Source organism: Nannobrachium achirus, assembly GCF_963921795.1.
Source record: "Nannobrachium achirus genome assembly, chromosome: 16".
In the NCBI taxonomy this organism is placed as follows: domain Eukaryota; kingdom Metazoa; phylum Chordata; class Actinopteri; order Myctophiformes; family Myctophidae; genus Nannobrachium; species Nannobrachium achirus.
Window position 1 is genome coordinate 43,734,349 of NC_137823.1, and position 18,881 is coordinate 43,753,229.

The following is an 18,881-nucleotide window of genomic DNA, read 5'->3' on the forward strand; positions in this document are numbered from 1 at the left end:
TGTGGCCACACCCACCTGTTCATCAAGTATATTTTCAGGTGGGTTGTGACCCAGCTGTGGGCTGCACCCACGTGTTGCTGTATGGTATAAAAGGGGAGGGCATGATTGTATGATGTCATTAAGCGGTGTATTTCAATTGGGCCTTTTGACAGAGTAATGCTAACTTCATAGACACATACAAAACAGGAAAGTACAGTACTATGGCACCACCTTTAACAAACAACATGTTTCTGTACTTTTTACAAAAGTGTGTTTCTTAACCACATAACGCACCCTAAGTGTTCCTATTCTGGGCATGATGTCATAGGCCTAATAGGAGAAAATAGGTGAACATTCAGCGAAAACAGATCTACAAGCTCACAATGTGACACTTGTAAATCTGCTGTTTTCGCTATCGATGTTGCTGTTTTTGCCATTGATGTACAATGAAGCATTGTCTGTCGGGTGGAAAACTGTTACATTTCAGGATTCAGATTCAAAAACATCTTCTACAAGCAAGCAAAGGATCTGGATGCTTCAGCGTGACGCAGTGAATCATGACCATACCACCTTTGTTTCTATGAAAAGAACATGATGATTCACTGCCATCCTGGATGGCTTGGTTCTAGGCTTAACATAATTGTTATAAATATTTTTGTAAAGGTCTATGGGGAAGATTAATGAAGATTTTTAAGTGGCACCAGTAAACCACTTCCGCCATGATGCTCTATTATGATCAAGTAGGGCATTAATTTACAACAAAAAAAGGAAAAAAAAAAATCGCCCTACTTAGATCTTCCTGATTTCAAATCCTTTAAAGTACGTTTTGGACATAATGAAGTTTCCACCTGACAGACTATCATACCTGATGTCTGTATATTAAAGGAGTAGTTCACCCCCAAAATGACTTTTTTTCTATTGATTACTCATGCCATGGAGAGTAGAGTTCAATAATATTTTTTGGTTTTTGTCACATTCCTAAGACATAAATGTGATAACAATAAATGTATCCCCATTCATTTCGGATGGTGACCCGTTTTGAAACGGGTCACCATCCGGAATCGATGGGGGTACATTTACTCAAATCCAATTTTTGTCTTAGGAATGTGACAAAAACCAAAAAATATTATTGAACTCTACTCTCCATGGCATGAGTAATCAATAGAAAAAAAGTCATTTTGGGGTGAACTACTCCTTTAATGGTTTTGCTTTACTAATTTTATTATAGTGGAAATGCCTTCTTGTCTGCCTTTCATACTGTAAAGCTTTCACATTTTCTCAAGGATGGTAATTATGTAGTGCTGAAATGTGAATCATTCTGCCCATTTCCATAAGAAGCAAGAACTTATTCATCGTGAAAGGTCATGGAGATATTGCAACAACGTGATGATATATTAACTGAAAGAACTGCAACCTCGAGATTCTACATTTGTATAGTATCATGGAATTTTTCCAGCAATTTATTGCAGTTTTGTGACTCTTGTTTTCCACATATCAAAATGCAACAATATACAACAGTAGAGTACATTCTTATCCAAATAAAGCCCATTGCTGATTTGAAAGAATCATTGTTAGTTTGTGATGTTCAAAATAATTAGGGGTCAGATACTGAAAGGCTATTCAGAGCGGAAATCACAATTGATAGAAATTAACATTAATTCATTTTGTTTACTTTAGACATTCACTACTTGACTGAGACATTAGTCAGGGTTCGATTTGCACAAAAAAAAGAAAAGGGGCACATTTTTGTAACCACTTTAGGCCTGCAAGAGAAAAAAAGAATTGCCCAAAATAGAGACATCAGGTTAGCCACATTAATGTGGCTAAAATGTGTAAAATGTTGATATTATCAGTCAACATTTCCCAAAAGGAAATGCATTTAGTTAATTCTGACTAGAAGCAGGGATAGATAACACACATCCCCACTGGGGTGATATCAAAAGCAGAGGTGAGGCAACCCCGTAGCAGAGCACAAGGCAGGCTCACAACGCGTTGCTTCAATCTGAACCAAGCAAGAATCCAAGGACATTTAACAAGACCAGATTCTGACATTATTACTGTTGTACAATATTTACTGAAGGAACTTTTTCACTTGCAGTGACTACAACCAAACATTTAAGTGTGCAAACCTGAAGATTTGCAACAAACAAAACACAGGAGCACTCTTGACTATGGTGGCAAGTAATAAGAATAAAATCAAATGGATAATTCTATACAGGTATATATACATAACTTGCATACAGTGAGTGTGGAGGAACCACAGGATTAACCATGCGCTCAGATCACGAGCAACTTCAGAAGCCAAGTTACCAGCGATTGTTTCGTTTTTTACAAACATGACATACCGGTAGTTTTGACAAATGCTGACCAGGATTGCATCAAAGAAAAAGCTAATTGCTTTCTCTCACACACACACACACACACACACACACACACACACACACACACACACACACACACACACACACACACACACACACACACACTTTTGTTGCTGGTGGGTAGAATCCCTGTATCTCCATCTCTCTCTATACCTACTAGCATTCCTATTCTGAAGGTAAAATGCAAAAATAGCCGATCTACAAGCTCACTTTGCCATTTAAAGACATTTTGGGGGCAAATACATACATACACGTAAAATATCGATGAACCCATTTAGGACTGGAATCCCTTTTAGGGTTTTTACCTTTCAAGACAGGAACCCCTTTTGGGGTAGTTGTTGCCATGTACAGTATATAGCAACATCACATTTTTGTAATTTTTGAATAAATATTTGAAGTTTTTGTCACTGTACTTAAACCAGTAAACATAAAAAATATATAATAAAAATAAAACCAGTAAACATAAAAAAATAAAATAAAAAAACTAACAAAATAAAACTGAGCTACTGTTCTCAGAGGATGTCCTGTATCAGGAGAAGAAGTGGAGCTTGTAGATTTGCCATTTACAATTTGAAAGCTAAGTCTGTCTATGGGTTTTATAAATATTTAATCAATGAAAAGGTATTAACAAGAGCTTGTGACTAAATAAGTAACGATTTTGGACATACAAGGTTTCCACCCAACAGAGACTACCGGTATATAGACGTATGCAGTATGGACAAACAGTTTGTTGTTACCTTGTATTGATTGAATCTATTGTTACCTGGTATGCATTGAATATGGTCTTGGTTTAATGCGTGATGTTGCTTTAATATTTTGTTAGCTGGTGTTGATTTAATATATATGCATATGTGATGTGTAGTATTGTGTACACACACCCACACACATACACACACACACACATTTGTATAGCAGCTTTTCTCTGTGGTTGCGAGCAGTCTGAACAGATATACAGTATATGTGTATGTATGTATTGTATACATTCATATACTGCAGCTACAGGTAGCTCAAAATGGGTAATTTGTACAGTAGCTTCGCTCTGGGGTGGCTAGCAGTCTGAACGCAGGTTAAAAACATACTTTACTACCAACAGATACCAGTCCTTGGTTCCTGGATTCTGGAAGCTTGTTGTTGGTTTCTTTTGTTTTGCCTCTTTGGGACAATGTATGCTGTAATCCTTAAGCCCGAGTTATACTTAGCTGTGCGTAGGTGTCACGCACCATCCATGGCAAACCACTATGCAGGGTTTTGGTGGGGGTGGTAATTGGAGGACTGTTTATGAGTCCAAACTAAGTGATTCCAAATACACTTACTTCTCTGAAAGGAGATAGTAGGTGCTTTTGCAAGACATGGCATCAACAGACTCAACAAACCATTCTTGGCCTCTGTGGAACATTATAGACTAGATGCTGCTTTGTTTTAACGTCTCGTGTTGCCAGTAGTGGTAAATTGCTAGACAACAACACGGTAATGGCAGTTGGCTGGGCTTGATGTGCCAGGGCAACTTGTACACAACCTTAAGCCTGTCTGGGCTCCAGTGGTGGAGTCTGTAATCCATTACCTGGAGGAGAGGACTAACAAACCAACTCCACTACCGCCCCCCAATGGCCAGTAAAGGCCAGTGGTTTGACATGGGGCTAGCAACCCCATTCTGTTAAAAAAAAAGAAAGAAAAAAAGAGCTATATACAGAGGCAACAAAAGAAACCTCAACACCTGGATGTGAAGGCCCACATGTGGCCAAAGACAGATACCAAGTGAAGAGACGTTGTTGCTGCCCTATGCGCAGAATCCCCATTCTGCGGTGAACTTTCAGCAGAAATAGCGGATCTAAGTCGCGTTGCAAGTGTGTAGATTTGCCATTTCCGCTGTGCGATACCCGCGCGCGACTTTAAGTGTAACTCAGGTTTGATGTTCCTGCTGTCTTTAAACCCGTTCACAGTCATTTTCCTGGACGACCATGTTGTTTTCCTGAGGTCTGTAGAGGAGAACCTGGCTCGTCCAGGCTGGAAGCTCTCACCTGCGGTCTGTTCACGCGGTCTTCATCATAACGTGGAGTTGAGGAACTCCAGAAGCTCAGCGCGATTCTTCTCTTCCTGAGGAGGACAAAAAGAAAAAGACAAACTTATTAAAGTAGGGGAAGTGATATTTTTGGTCAAAAATGTTAAAAAGGTTTTAAGCACTATATTCTGATAATAATCATTGCTTGAGTTCAGTAACAGCCATCTCCAATTTCTTTCTTTTCCCCAAAATAATGTCACATTATTGATACTGAGGTCAAACAGGTTTGGTGTAGTCCACATCGTCCAATCTACACGCTCACAAAGTGTAAGCTTACAGATATGCTACTTCCAGTGCATGACACTGCCGTGCAAACAAGTATAAATGAGGCTTAACAGTTTTTACCTGTTTGTCTTTCTTTGACTTCTTCACTTTCATCTTGATCTTCTTTCCCGAGATCATGCTGTACTTCCCAGCTCTCTTTCTGTCTTTCAAGTACTGGAGGACACAAAACACATCTCAGTGAAGGCTAGAAGACTTTTTTGTTTTGTTTTTTTGGTTATATGGATGGATTCATGAGACCCTGACCACATGTCCCATGGTGTGGTTTAAATCCTCAGAAAAATCATCAATGTTCAATACATGTCAATTATTTTGCTCCTCCAAACAACCACCCTCTTAACAGTACTTTATCCATTGCTCCGTTTAGGTAATCCAAGAGTGTGCACACCAACCACATTGTCAAGAAAACAAAAAGGCAGTGCATTCCTTGTTTGGTATTGGTTTACAGAGTGCTTGTTTTAGTTCATTTATGAGGTTGATTTAGGGAGTAATGCTTCTGATACTGTCATAGAGGAAGCATAAATCAGGCTTCAGTATTAAAATATCCAGACTGAGACACATCTGTAGAAATCAGATGTGAATCACATTTCAACCCAACTAGGAGTGTGGTTCATATCTGATACACAAAGATCCGTTTCTATGTGTTTTTTTGCTGGTCAAAATGTGATTCCTATTTGGATGGGCCGTAACAGTTAAATCTGACACTATCAATGCAGGTATTTACACTAGTACTGTTGGTGTACAGCAGATGAATGCAAGCATGCAAGGTCTTCTACCTTGGAGATCTTTACAGGTCCAGTGGTTTCCTCTACTTTCATTTTCTTGTCCTTCTTTCTCTTATGTTTCTTCTCCTTCTTCCCTTTCTGGTCCCCAGAAAACAAAACAAGTACATCTGTTAGTTACATGTGTGGTCTGCAGGTCTGGCATGTTCAGCTTACTGACAACTCGCCGTATACATGACATTAACTGCTGATCATTTTACAGAGCATAACATAGTTTGTTTGGATTCCACTGGACTCCATCCATCTCAACCAATCTCAGTTAATTTTGTCGACTAAAACTATGACGAAAAATGTTCGTTGACTACCTTGTTTCACTGACGAAACAGGTCACGGCCTGATAGGGTCGAGAACCACGAACCAGTGTAATGTATTGCTGGTCCTTTCAGAAGAACTTTTCAGACTTAACGTGGGTCCAGATGACATCCAGTGGGGTGGAAATACCTTTTTGTGTTGCTTCTCTTTTTTTCTTTTCTTTGAATGTTTTCTGGATTTACTGGTGGAATCTATCATGGACACAGAAACAAACATCGAATCATTCTACATTTCCATAATAACCTTGATCAAAACAATTAATAAAAGAATGTAACATTTTCAATTAATTCTGATGTTTAGAATTTCACATTATATTATTACATATGTCGTCCCCTTCTCTCACCTCTCTCTCTCTCTCTCTCACTCACACACACACACACACACACTCACCACGGCTGCTGCTGCTGGAGCTACTCCGACTGCTGCTGGATGACTGGGATGAATGTGATGAAGAAGAGGACGAGGATGATGATGATGAAGAAGAAGACGACGAGCTGGAAGAAGAGGATGAAGATCGACTACGGCTGCGTTTCCGTTTCCTTTTGTCTGTGGACCCTGAGATCAACAAAAACCGAACTTATCAACGTATTACTTTTGTTACTTTGTTTGCTATAAAGAAAGATTATGTGCAATCCCTCAAGTGAAACTTTGTTGTTGATGACAATTGATTCCTCCCCACACACTGCTGTTGTATCCCACTGGCTCACCTGCCAGTGAGGAGCCTCCACCGGGTGGACACCGTAAGGCCTTCATCCGACTCCTCCTGCCCAGCCCATAGTTGTACGTAGTGACAAATATCACCCTCCTCGCCCAGCTTCCCTCCCCCGCACACAGGCCAATAGCGTTCGTATATAGATGCTCAACAAAGCCGGAGGCACCGCGGTGGATTCGAACCCACATACTCCGCGTGGTGGGCAGCTACTTTACCAATGCAGCACCAGAGCTCCCTCAAGTGAAACTCGATGTATTCATTTTTGTGGAGTTACTGCCGATCTGAGAACCAAATGGACCCATAAGTATAGCCTGGCGGAGCCCGACGTCATACTGCGTCCACTCACTCATTCCTTCCACAGTATAACGTCTGGACTTCCAGGGATTGGCAGCGAGTATACTGATTATTCTCTGATCGGGGCCAATCAGTGACTGCTTCCGCACAACAAACGTAGTCTTTCCTGACAACAAGTGAAAAGCTTTCCCTGATTGGTCCATGTGTAGACGGTGACGTATGCATGCTGCAGCATTTTCAAAACAACAATGGCTGCCCTCGCGTTGCAACAAGTGTAACAGTTAACGCTCTAACGATAAAACAAGCAATAAGTGCAGTTATTTCGGAGTTGTAATCAATTACAACAATTAAAAAGGAACACGGGGGATGCGCTAGCGGAGTTCATCGGCCAAAAAGACGTGTTTGTTTGCCGTTCTTCCGACTGGCTGAGAGATGCTACGCTGAGATGCTACGCTGATTGGTTAGAGGAGTCTGTCTGTCAAGGCAAGTACTCCCGCCCACTTTTCAAGCTGCCAATAGTCCGAAGGCCAGACGTTATACTGTGGAAGGAATGAGTGAGTGAACGCAGTATGACTCCGCCAGGCTACCATAAGTAGGGTTGGGCCCATTAGGAGTTTAACGATTCTGGTTTTGGCCTTTATTATTATTATTGTTGATAAACAAAAATTAAATCATTTTCATACAGTATTGTTCCCATTTATATTATTTTTGTGGTGCTCGAAATAAGGTCCGGGAGTCAAGGACCCTCTGGGATACGTGAGGGAGTAACTGAGTCTGAGTTGTGATCATTGTGAACTTGTAGATTGTAGTGAGCATTGTGAACTTGTAGATTGTAGTGAGCATTGTGAACTTGTAGATTGTCACTAGCAATATTCTTTTTGAAGTATAAAGTTCTTTTGTCATTTCTTTGTATATTTAGGTTATGTGTCATATCTGCCATGTGCAACTATGTATGTTTCTAGCGTAGTAAGCTTCTATTCTTCTCATTCATACAACTGGATTCAAGCGATCAACAGACTAACTAGATTATATTCTTTTGATGCTATTTTTTTTTTTTTTTCATTTAACCACAAAGCCTTGTGTATATACTGGCTGTAATAACTCCAGGACAAAGCCTTCTTTGCGCTACATAAGTTGTATTAAAAGCATAGTAAACGGAAATATCGCAATACGCTAGAATCTCGCTTTGGAAACTGCGTCGTTGTTTTCAGCCCGTTTCTCATCTGGGTCAATATGTAGTGGACTAACAAGACTTTGGGTGGTCTCAGGGAACTATAAATACACGATTCATAACAAAAAAGGAACTTTGGAGTCTCACCAGCCCCATTTTAGCTGTGAGGAGTGGTCGTCAAAACTCTGATGAGGAGCAATAATAACAGAAATCCACCAAACCAGGTAGGAACATTTACGGAAACATGGACATTTAGGGGGGGGGGGGGGTCTGGAATATTTCCCCTTTAACTGAACACTGAGTGAGCAGTTGATTGATTTCGATTGAATACTTTATCAGCCGTTTGCATAGGAAAAGCAGCACAAGACAAGACAGTACAGTTCAGATAAAAGGTCTACTAATGGGATTTAAACCCAAGAAAGCTCTATGGCTTGTTTTCATTGGGGGTCCTTTGTTCTAGTGTTCAGACCTGAACTCCTTGATCTCCTCCTGTCGTCCGTTCTGGAACTGGTGGATTCACTTCGAACTTTGGAATCCACTTTAGCTGACTGGAATGAAAAAGACACAAGAAAACATTTACTGTATTATTTATGTATGCCCTGCTCTCAGTCACAACGACCACATCAGGGATTGACACTAAGGTCTCAGAGGCACTTGCCGTCGGGCAAGTACAGGTCATGTTCTACTTGCCCAAAGGTCATGCCCACTTGCCCGAAAAGTACATCGTCCATTATAAAATGATAGGTAAGCTTTTAATTACAGCTCAATTTAACACGTATATCTTAACTGTCTGGGGCTGTGCGATAAAAATGTCATACTGTACCTCAATACTTAATAATCCAAATACCTACATAGCCATTATTGAATATGTCTATGGTTTCACACTTATGTTACATTTTTAAGTGTAGCTGATAATCTTTAACTCTCTCAAGAGTTAAATTATTAAGCATGTCTGCATTACCGGTACTTAATTTACAAGAGGTCTTCAAAATAATAAAGAAGGTAGAAGAATTGTTATTTTGATCAACGTTTTGCCTGTTTTCTCTCCTATGGTGGCATCACATCCAACACAGCATGGAATTGTGGACAAAATCCTATCCAGCGATGACAAAATCTTCTAAGTTGTGCGTCTGAGAGGCCAAAAGGTGGTACGTGGCTCAAATGCCCAATAAATAATGATAGATACCTTTATAGATACCTTTATTATCCCAAGGGGGAAATTCAGTCACCCAGAGCCACACAGCAATTAAGATTACAAGTTACACGACGAAAAGAAAAAGGACTGTTGTGTACAGCCGAGCGACAAAAAATCAAACAAGTGTATGAAGAATCAACAATACAGGAGAAGCAACCATACAGAGAAAGATCAACTATAAGAATCAACAATACAGGAGAAACAACCATACAGAGACAGAGCAACTATAAGTTTAAAAAAATATACAAATAAAGTGTCGAGATCAGTAGAAAAAGACACAACACAACAAAAGAATAGTAGTACCCAAAGTTTCTATAATGGATTGCAATTTTAAAGCACTTTTCTAAGCATATTGCAAACTCAAAGAACTTACAATGGTCCATTCATTCAAACATAAGGAATTACTTATCAACGCACTGAACGCAGTGCCAAAAAATATACACATATATACATACAGTAAAGTGTCTGCACCAAGACAATAATAATAATGCTTAGCTTAAAAAACGTAAAAAGTGCAGAGCCAAAAAAAGTGTCCAAAAAGTCAGTCAGTGTCAAGAAGTGACCAGTGCTAAGAGTCCCAACCAAAAAAAGCGCACATGATCAATCAATCAATCACTCAATCAAAACAACAACAGGTTCACGTCACCTTATGTGTGGAGGGAGTAAGTTCGTTACCAGTCAACACACAGTGCAACACGTCGTGGACACACGGCTCATTTATTATATAGCTACATATTTAACACAATATGAATTAAGCAACACTTCAGCGAAGGAATAAAAACAACAAACTCGTGGTCGTGGTGTTTCCTTCGGACCATAAATACCACCAGTTACAGTTAGCATGCTAACGTTAGCCACAGTGAGCTACACTAAACAACGTTAACGCGGGTTTTAAACTGGTTTCTGGTTTACAGAAAGGAGACACACGTTTTGTTTTTGTGTTGCTGTGACTCACCATGATGGAAGCTGGACGCGACGCAAGACGGAACGATACGATTAAACGGCAACAATGTGTAAAACAAAATTCTCGCTAGCTAGTAGCACTGTCCGGAGACATTTTGTTTCCCATAATGCATCGTGATTGTTTCTGTCCCAGTTCAAGCAAAGGGACCAATGGCGCCTCCTGTTGGTGGAATGAATACCTGGTGAAAACACATAATAAGTTTAAATGAACAAAAACAAATCGATATTGTTTTGAAGAATCACGTACAGGCACTGGCAGTGACAACATTACTGTAGGCCTGTGTGTGTGTGTGTGTGTGTGTGTGTGTGTGTGTGTGTGTGTGTGTGTGTGTGTGTGTGTGTGTGTGTGTGTGTGTGTGTGTGTGTGTGTGTGCGCGTGTGTGTGTGTGTGTGTGTGTGCGCGCGTGTGTGTGTGTGTGTGTGTGTGTGTGTGTGTGTGTGTGTGTGTGTGTGTGTGTGTGTGTGTGTGGAGTGTGGACAGGGAATTACTACTCATGTTCCCACAAAGATAGTACAATCCTTGCACAATACCTTGTGGGTACTTATTAATAGGTCCCCACAAGGTTTTTAGGGGTTAGGTTAAGGGTTAGGGTTAGGGTTCAAAATGAATGGAATGTCCCCACAAAGATAGTAGACTATGTGTAATGTCCCCACAAAGTAGCAATTGCAAACCTGTGTGTGTGTGTGTGTGTGTGTGTGTGTGTGTGTGTGTGTGTGTGTGTGTGTGTGTGTGTGTGTGTGTGTGTGTGTGTGTGTTTCAATTCAACACACTGGGGGTCCATATAGAGTAAATACAGTCAACAACATTAATTCAACTCAGATGGTGCAGCAAATGGAGATGATGTGATTTGTTTCCAAGTCAGAGTCATCTGTGATGGCAAGGCTGCTGTGTGTGTGTGTGTGTGTGTGTGTGTGTGTGTGTGTGTGTGTGTGTGTGTGTGTGTGTGTGTGTGTGTGTGTGTGTGTGTGTGTGTGTGTAGTCCGCCCACCTTCAGCCAAGGAACTTACCCGAATGGGACAGGACAAGAAGATCCCAGTCTCAAAGAATGAAACCTGACCTGCCTAAAAGCATCAGCTAATAAACCTGAAGGCAAAAAATACAATAATTAGCTATTGGACAAAATACAATAATTCATTGTCCCTTTTCTGTGTGTGTTGCAGAAAAAATAGTTTGTGTATTATGGTATTATTACATGGGATTTTGGTTGGTCTTATCTCCGTAAAAATACACCTCTGGTCTATCTTTCCCTGATCCTCATTGCCCACTGTTGGGGTCTACATTTACTTTATGGCTAATCTGGCAAAGGGATTAGTAGACCTACATGATATTGATTGGCCTACAAGATATACTAGAAGTACATTTAGTCATTGTAAAATCATACAGATACAAACATGGTTAAATGTCTGAAAATACACATGAACATGGATCCAACACAATGCTACACAACACTGATGCTGTTAAACAAGTTTATGAAGCCTCTGCTATAGGCTACAATTTTATGTAGTGGGGGGTCTCTGCTTCTCTCTCTCTCACCCAAGGGGTCCTTGGTCTGAAAAACGTTGAAGACCCCTTATGTTAAGTATTTAAAGGGCAACAAAATATATAATGATGTACCATGGATTACAATGAGAGAAAGTACACAGCATGTAGTAACATTGCATACTATAGTCAGGAACCACGTCAAGATATCCAGATATTACATTGTTTGGGGTACTAGCCCTTACCCGTTTAAAGATATGAGCTCCGAAATGATGTGCAGTGTGTGGGTTATGGGATGTGCACTGTGCACACAGTATATGAGGGATGGAAAGTAACTTTAACTGGTGCTTGCATGATGTAGGAGCATCAATGTAAGAAATACCCTTTTCGTTTAATGGCTACAGAGATACTGTGTCCCCCCGCCCGCCCGCCCGCCCGCCCGCCTGCACACACACACGCCTGCACACACACGCACGCGCACACACACACACACACACACACACACACACACACACACACACACACACACACACACACACACACACACACACACACACACAACACGCACGCACGCACGCACGCACGCACGCGCGCACACACACACACACACACACACACACACACACACACACACACACACACACACACACACACACACACACACACACACACACACACACACAGAGCTGGTTAAACATGTTGCCTCATGCTAGATGCAGAATAGATATGCCTCATGCTAGATGCAGAATAGATAGTAGATACACCATAAAAATGTGCCCTAGACGAAGTGGCTCCTTTGCGTAGGGTCAGGGTTAAAGCCCGCTCACAGCCATGGTGGAATTCGGAAATCTGTGAATCAATGAAACTCAGAGACAAAAAATACTCTGAGAAACGCAATTATAATCACAAACTCAAAAAAGGCCCCAATAAACACCTTGAAGCCAAATTAGATAGTCAGTTTAGAGGCTAATAAACTGAGAAATCGGACAACCTCCTTAATCCTTTCTGCCAAAAAACACTACTTGGATGAGAAAGTTGAGGAAAACATCCACAAACCACGAGACCTATGGAAGCTATTTAAAACCCAGCTAGGCTGTGGTGCTAAACTTAGATCCATAGCCAGCAACATATCCATCCAAACTCCCATAACCCTCCTCACTGACAGTCTCGATGTAGCCAAAAATCTATCTATTTCACCTCCATGGCCAAAAATCTGGTCAATAAACTGCCCGCTCCATCTGGGCTGTTTGGTGTTAGGCACATCTTGAAATTCTACAGGAACCTTGGGGTATGCAAAGACAATTTTAAACTTACCACAGTGACAACTGATGAAGTGTTTAAAAAACTTCGCACCCTACCTCAATTCAAGGCTGCTGGCCATGATAAAATCGCCCCCAAATTTCTCATAGACTCAGCTGCCACCATTGCCCCAATCATTACCCATATTATTAATCTATCTATCAAGCAGGGTTATGTCCCCCAGGACTTCAAATTAGCTAAGGTAACCCCCCTGCACAAAAAAGGCAGTAAACTTGACCCTGGCAACTACAGGCCAATCTCAATCCTTAGTTCCATCTCTAAGGTAATGGAAAAAATTGTCTATGAACAGGTGGCTAAATATCTTGAAGAGAATAAACTGATCTACGAGTTCCAGTCTGGCTTCAGAGAGTCCCATTCCACAGATACATGCCTCATCTATTTGAATGATTACATCAAACGTGAAATTCACGATGGCAAATATTGCGGCATGGTCATGCTGGACCTCCAGAAAGCATTTGACACCGTCGATCATTCTATTCTGATTGAAAAACTCAAAGCTATTGGTCTTGATAGCACAGCAGTGAGATGGATGCACTCTTACTTGGTGGGGAGGGAACAGATGGTGGAAGTCAACGGAACCCTGTCCCCCCCCCCTCCCAGTAAACTGTGGAGTACCTCAAGGGAGTATACTAGGACCACTGTTGTTCTTAATATACGTAAACGACATGTCATCTGCTTGTGACTGCAATCTGTTTCTGTTCGCGGATGACTCGGCTCTCCTAGTCTCCGGCAGAGACTTATTGCAGGTTGAAAAGGCCCTTAACTGTGAACTTAACAAGATCTGCACCTGGCTCAATGACAACAGACTCTCAATTCACCTAGGCAAAACTGAATGTATCCTCTTTGGATCTAGTCAGAAACTTAGCCTAGTTGAGAACTTCACAATTAAAGTAGGTGACACTGTGATAGAAAGAAAAAACTACATCTGCTACCTGGGTTGCATCCTGGAGGCTAACCTATCCAGTGAAAAAATGACCACCAAGGTAATCAATAAAGTCAACCAACGAATTCGCTTCTTGCAAAGGGTTGCCCCGCTGATCAATACTAAATCCCGAAAGACACTAGGAGGAGCTCTTATTGGGCCCCTCATTGATTACGGAGTCCTTGTCTGGTATCGCGACGCCCCAGCCGCCTTAAAGTTAAAGCTTCAAACAGCCCAAAACAAACTAATTAGGGTTGTGCTTGGTCTCCCTCCTCTGACCCACCTTACCGATCATCACCACGAAAGCGTGGGATGGCTCAAAGTAGCTGACAGAGTACAGCATCTTGCAATGGGCCTGGTGTACAAGATACACTACACCTCCAAGATTCCCATGTACCTGACAAACTACTTCTTAAAGGTCAAGGATGTTCACGACCACAACACCAGAGGCAGCTCCACTAATCATCATCAACGAAGATTTAACACTAAACAAGGCTCTAACTCGTTCTCCTGCTACACCATCAACATGTGGAACGCCCTTCCTCAAGCCCTAAAGGAGAGCAAATCCCTAGCCTCCTTCAAAATTGGTATGAAAAGTCACCTTCAGACAGCTGCTACCCGTGACTTGTAAATAGACTAAGCCCCCATGCCCCCCCCCCTCCCCCTTTTATTATTCTTTTTTCTGCCTTTGTATTTGATGTTATGCTTTTGAAACTGATATTATCCTAGATAAAGTACTATGTTCTATCCGTCTGTCTTTCAATGTTATATGAGATACTTAAAGTGTGGTTCCTGTGGAAATAAGCCTCGGCTTTCTAGGATCTCCTTTTAGTTGACCTTGTACCAGTGATTTGTACTGTCATGAAACTGTACTTTTTTCTATTGCAAACTTCTAATAAATTCTTCAATCAATCAATCAAGAGTATGTAACAAAATGATGCTGAAAGCTGAAAGAAAGGCTTGCATGGGTCTGAAGACTTTCCATTCACAAAAAACTCCAGATGCAACATGAATGCATGAAGGTAGATCACCCCTTAATTCCAGTAGTCTATACCCAAGATTCATAAATCATTGCAGAATCCAATAAGATTAACTGAGGAAATATATTAGTATCTGACTATCTGTTCATCACCAGCTAACCCAGTGTTGCAGAGTTACACTATTGTATATGAAACTAACTTCCTCCAGATACTTGAAGAGCCCTGTAAAAGTGACTTGTTGTTCATTTTGAATTTTGATGCAGAGAGCTTGTACACTAACATTCCCCATCAAGGGCCTCTGGAAGCCATAGGACACTTCCTTGGACAACGACCAAGGACCTCATTCCAGCAAGCATTTCAATCTGAAATTGACTGCTTTGGTTCTGCAATATAACTATTTCCTCTTTAAAGACAGTTTTTATCTGCAGAGCATAGGCTGTGCAATGGGTAGTAAAATAGCCCCAAAACTAGCTAATATATACGGTACATGTAGAAGTTTTGAAAATACATTCACCCTGTGTCCAGAGAACCTGTTCCATAAGCATGTAAAGTTTTACAAATGGTTCAATCTTTATTGTATTCTCAGGCACACAACAAGAACTTTCCAGTTTTCATGAATACCTGAACAGCTGTAACTAACATCTCCTCTTAACTGCTGGAAATCAATTTTCTGGATATCAAGGGAGTTAAAAATAACATCACTCTCATTACCAACCTTCATCGCAAGCTTACAAATAGAGACAATGGTTTTTGATACTTACAAAAGATTATTTTAAACATATCTGTATTGTATTTGTATATTGGTGGGATTTATAGCAATTTTGTACTTGTATTATGGGGGAAAAAACTGTTTCTGATCATTTCACAGTAAAAAACGATTCGCAGGGTGAAAGAAATTGCAATGCAGCTTAAAATAACAGCAGCAGTTAAAAGTGATTAAGTGCAAAATCTCAAGAAACGTTAATTTAAACCCTAACAACCGTAGAAATATGAAAGATATAAAAACTAAAATACAATAATCAAGTCCAGTGTGTCCAAAGAGTAAAGCCAGTCCTTCTACTGTGGGGAAAAAACGGTTGAGCATCTTGTTAGTGGTACTTGAAATGCTTATGTATTGTTTTCCAAGTTGAGGGTTTCTACAGGCATTGAACATGTTATGGCTGGGGTGGTTAATGTCTTTTAAAATCCCTTTCGCTTTGGCTGTACATCGTTTCTCAAATAGTCCTTGCAGGGATGGAAGTTCGCCTCCTATGATGCGCTGGGCTGCTTTCACCACCCTCTGCAGGGCCCCCCAGTCAAGTACAGTGCAACTGCCATACCAGGCAGTGCAGCAGTACAGAAGGATGCTCTCGACTGTGCTGTTGTAAAAGGAGCTGAGGATGCTGGGCCTGACATTGAACTTTTTCAGCTGCCGGAGGCAGTGGAGGTGTTCTTCACCAAGTATGTGGTGTTTGTTGACCATTTAAGGTCCTCCGTTATTTTTACCCCGAGGAACATAAATCCACTGACCCTTTCCACCTCCACTCCGTCGATGTAAATAGGGCGTGCTCTCTCCTTGGTACCCTGTAGTCCACGATCAGCACGATCACATCCTCCTCATCTTCATCACCGTCTCTGATACTCTCTACAATGCCAATGCCAACCATAATTACACCACCTCACCTGGATCTATTGCGGTCCTTGCTGACATCGCAACTTCTCTCCCATGTCCTCTTGTGTTCCATCTCCCTCGTCCGCTCCCTCTCCTGCTCACTGTGGTCTCTGTCCCGCTTGTGGTCTTGCTCACGCTCCTCCAGTTATGTTAATCAAGTACATAACTAGTTACATTCTAAATTGCACCACTTGAAATAGCAGTAGTCAAATCGAGTGTTATGCATGTAACCAAGTTTCTATGAAGTCCGGTGTGTTGAAAACACCGCCCTCTGGCAGTCAGGAGGAAGGAAATGGAACAGACTTGCAGATGGTTGAGGGAGCAGAGTCCAGGGATTCACACCTGCAGCCTTCTGGTCAGATTCCTTTCTAACCTATAGGTGTGTGACACTGCAAGAAAGAACAGCAACATGGATGTTGAACAAGCAGCCTCCTTGTCCCGAAGCCTCCTCTGCATTCTCCTCTTTGTCTCTCTCCCGCCTCTCTCTCTCCAAATCCAGGCCCTCCATTTCTTTCTTTCCCTTCTCATCCTCCAGTTTCTGCAGGAAAGATAGGACAGGAAGATACATTTCGGCTATTAAACATACACAACTGACGAACTGGCTTTCTAACCTATAGGTGTGTGACACTGCAAGAAAGACCAGCAACATGGATGTTGAACATACCTCCTGGTAAGCAGCCTCCTTGTCTCGAAGCCTCCTCTCCATTCTCCTTCGTTGGTATACATCCTCCTCTCTGATCCTGTCTCTACAAGAGTCAACACACCTGCCAACCCTCCTGTTTTTGGAAGAAGAGAAGAAGAGATGCAGAGACACCAGTTTTACACTAAATCAAATGCTCAAAGCTGGGCTTCACTACACACTGCTAGTTACAGTATACATTATGTTTATTATAAAGGACTTGTTAAAATAAGTGACAAAGGAAAAGGATCAACCAGATAGAAGGCAATACTACACCAATGCCAACCATAATTACCTATTCCTCACCTGGATCTACTGCGGTCCTCGCTGACACTTCTCTCCCGCTTCCTCTTGTGCTCCATCTCCCTTGTCCGCTCCTCTCCCGTTCACGGTGGTCTCTGTCCCGCTTACGCTCATGCTCCTTGTCCCTCTCCTTCCCCTTCTCCCGATCATGATCACAGCGCTCCATCTCTCGTTCACGCTCTTTATCTTCATCACGGTCCCGATTCTTAGAGTCTCTGATCCTCTCTCTACAAGAGTCAAGAGATGCAGAGATGCACCAGTTTTACAATAAATCAAATGCTCAAAGCTGGGCTTCACTACACACTGCTAGTATAACAGCATTAACATTAGTATACGGTATTATACAGGACTTGTTAAAATAAGTGACAAAGGATAAGGATCCACCAGATAGAAGGCAATACTACACCAATGCCAACCATCATTTACATCACCTATTCCTCACCTGGATCTACGGTGGTCCTCGCTGACACTTCTCTCCCGCTTCCTCTTGCGCTCCATCTCCCTCGTCCGCTCCTTCTCTCGTTCACAGTGGTCTCTGTCCCGCTTACACTCACGCTCCTTGTACCTCTCCCTCTCCTTCTCCTTCTCTCGATCATGATCACAGCGCTTACGGTCTTGATCACGGCGCTCCCTCTCTCGACACACACTTTGTCTCTCTCCCGCCTCTCTCTCCAAATCCAGTCCCTCCATTTCTGTCTTTCCCTTCTCCTCCTCCAGTTTCTGCAGGAAAGATAGGACAGGAAGATAGGGAGGGGTAAAGGACGGTGAGGTACGTATCACTCTGTTGAAAACATCTTTGATGCTACAAAAGGAATTTCCACAACATAAAAAAAATGCAAACAAGAGGCAACTATGACATGATTCACACAAATAATGACAAGCGCTTTTAGTCCCTGGATGCTCACATACTGCTGTGACTCTTTGTCCTGTGAGTCATAAGGGCAGCCCCAAATAAGGAGTCCTCCAACAGTCATGGTTGATTCCTCCATGGGAGGAGTGCTCTGATGCCTGCTTCAGCACTGGGTTAGTATTTGTCAATACACAGAATCTAATGTAGACTAACAATCCCTTTAGCTGTGTTGCCAATGCCATTGTGACCAAACAGTATAAAATATATATCAGTCTAGAAAATCATCTGACAATGTTGTGGGATATATTGTTCACCAACAGTATTGCAGTACCATGTAGTTCTTCCTTCACTTGTCTGGAGAGGTTCAAAGTTCACTTGTAACTTCAAAAAGTCAGAGATAGTTTATTAGGCTACTTACAATGAAGTTGAAATGATGATTTTGGTGAGTTTTTAATGTACGATGGACGGTCTGCCGCGCAGGTATCACAGACGTCAAATGATGAGTGAATGACCGTTGGTGTGTTTGACTCTGACAGAATCAAGTAAACGGGGGATGTTGTTTTCAG

General features: G+C 41.6%; 1 protein-coding gene across 1 annotated transcript; it reads right to left on the reverse strand.

The window, feature by feature from the left end:
* Positions 1-1,433: 1,433 nt before the first annotated feature.
* Positions 1,434-10,230, reverse strand: LOC308301378 (uncharacterized protein). Its single transcript, XM_080745346.1, has 7 exons — positions 10,123-10,230; positions 8,442-8,520; positions 6,186-6,350; positions 5,925-5,986; positions 5,478-5,564; positions 4,765-4,857; positions 1,434-4,454 (listed from the first exon to the last, which is right to left on the reverse strand). Exons 1-7 carry the CDS (start codon positions 10,123-10,125, stop codon positions 4,404-4,406), a joined length of 540 nt encoding a protein of 179 aa, XP_080601472.1. The 5' UTR covers positions 10,126-10,230; the 3' UTR covers positions 1,434-4,403.
* Between the last annotated feature and the right edge of the window lie 8,651 nt (positions 10,231-18,881).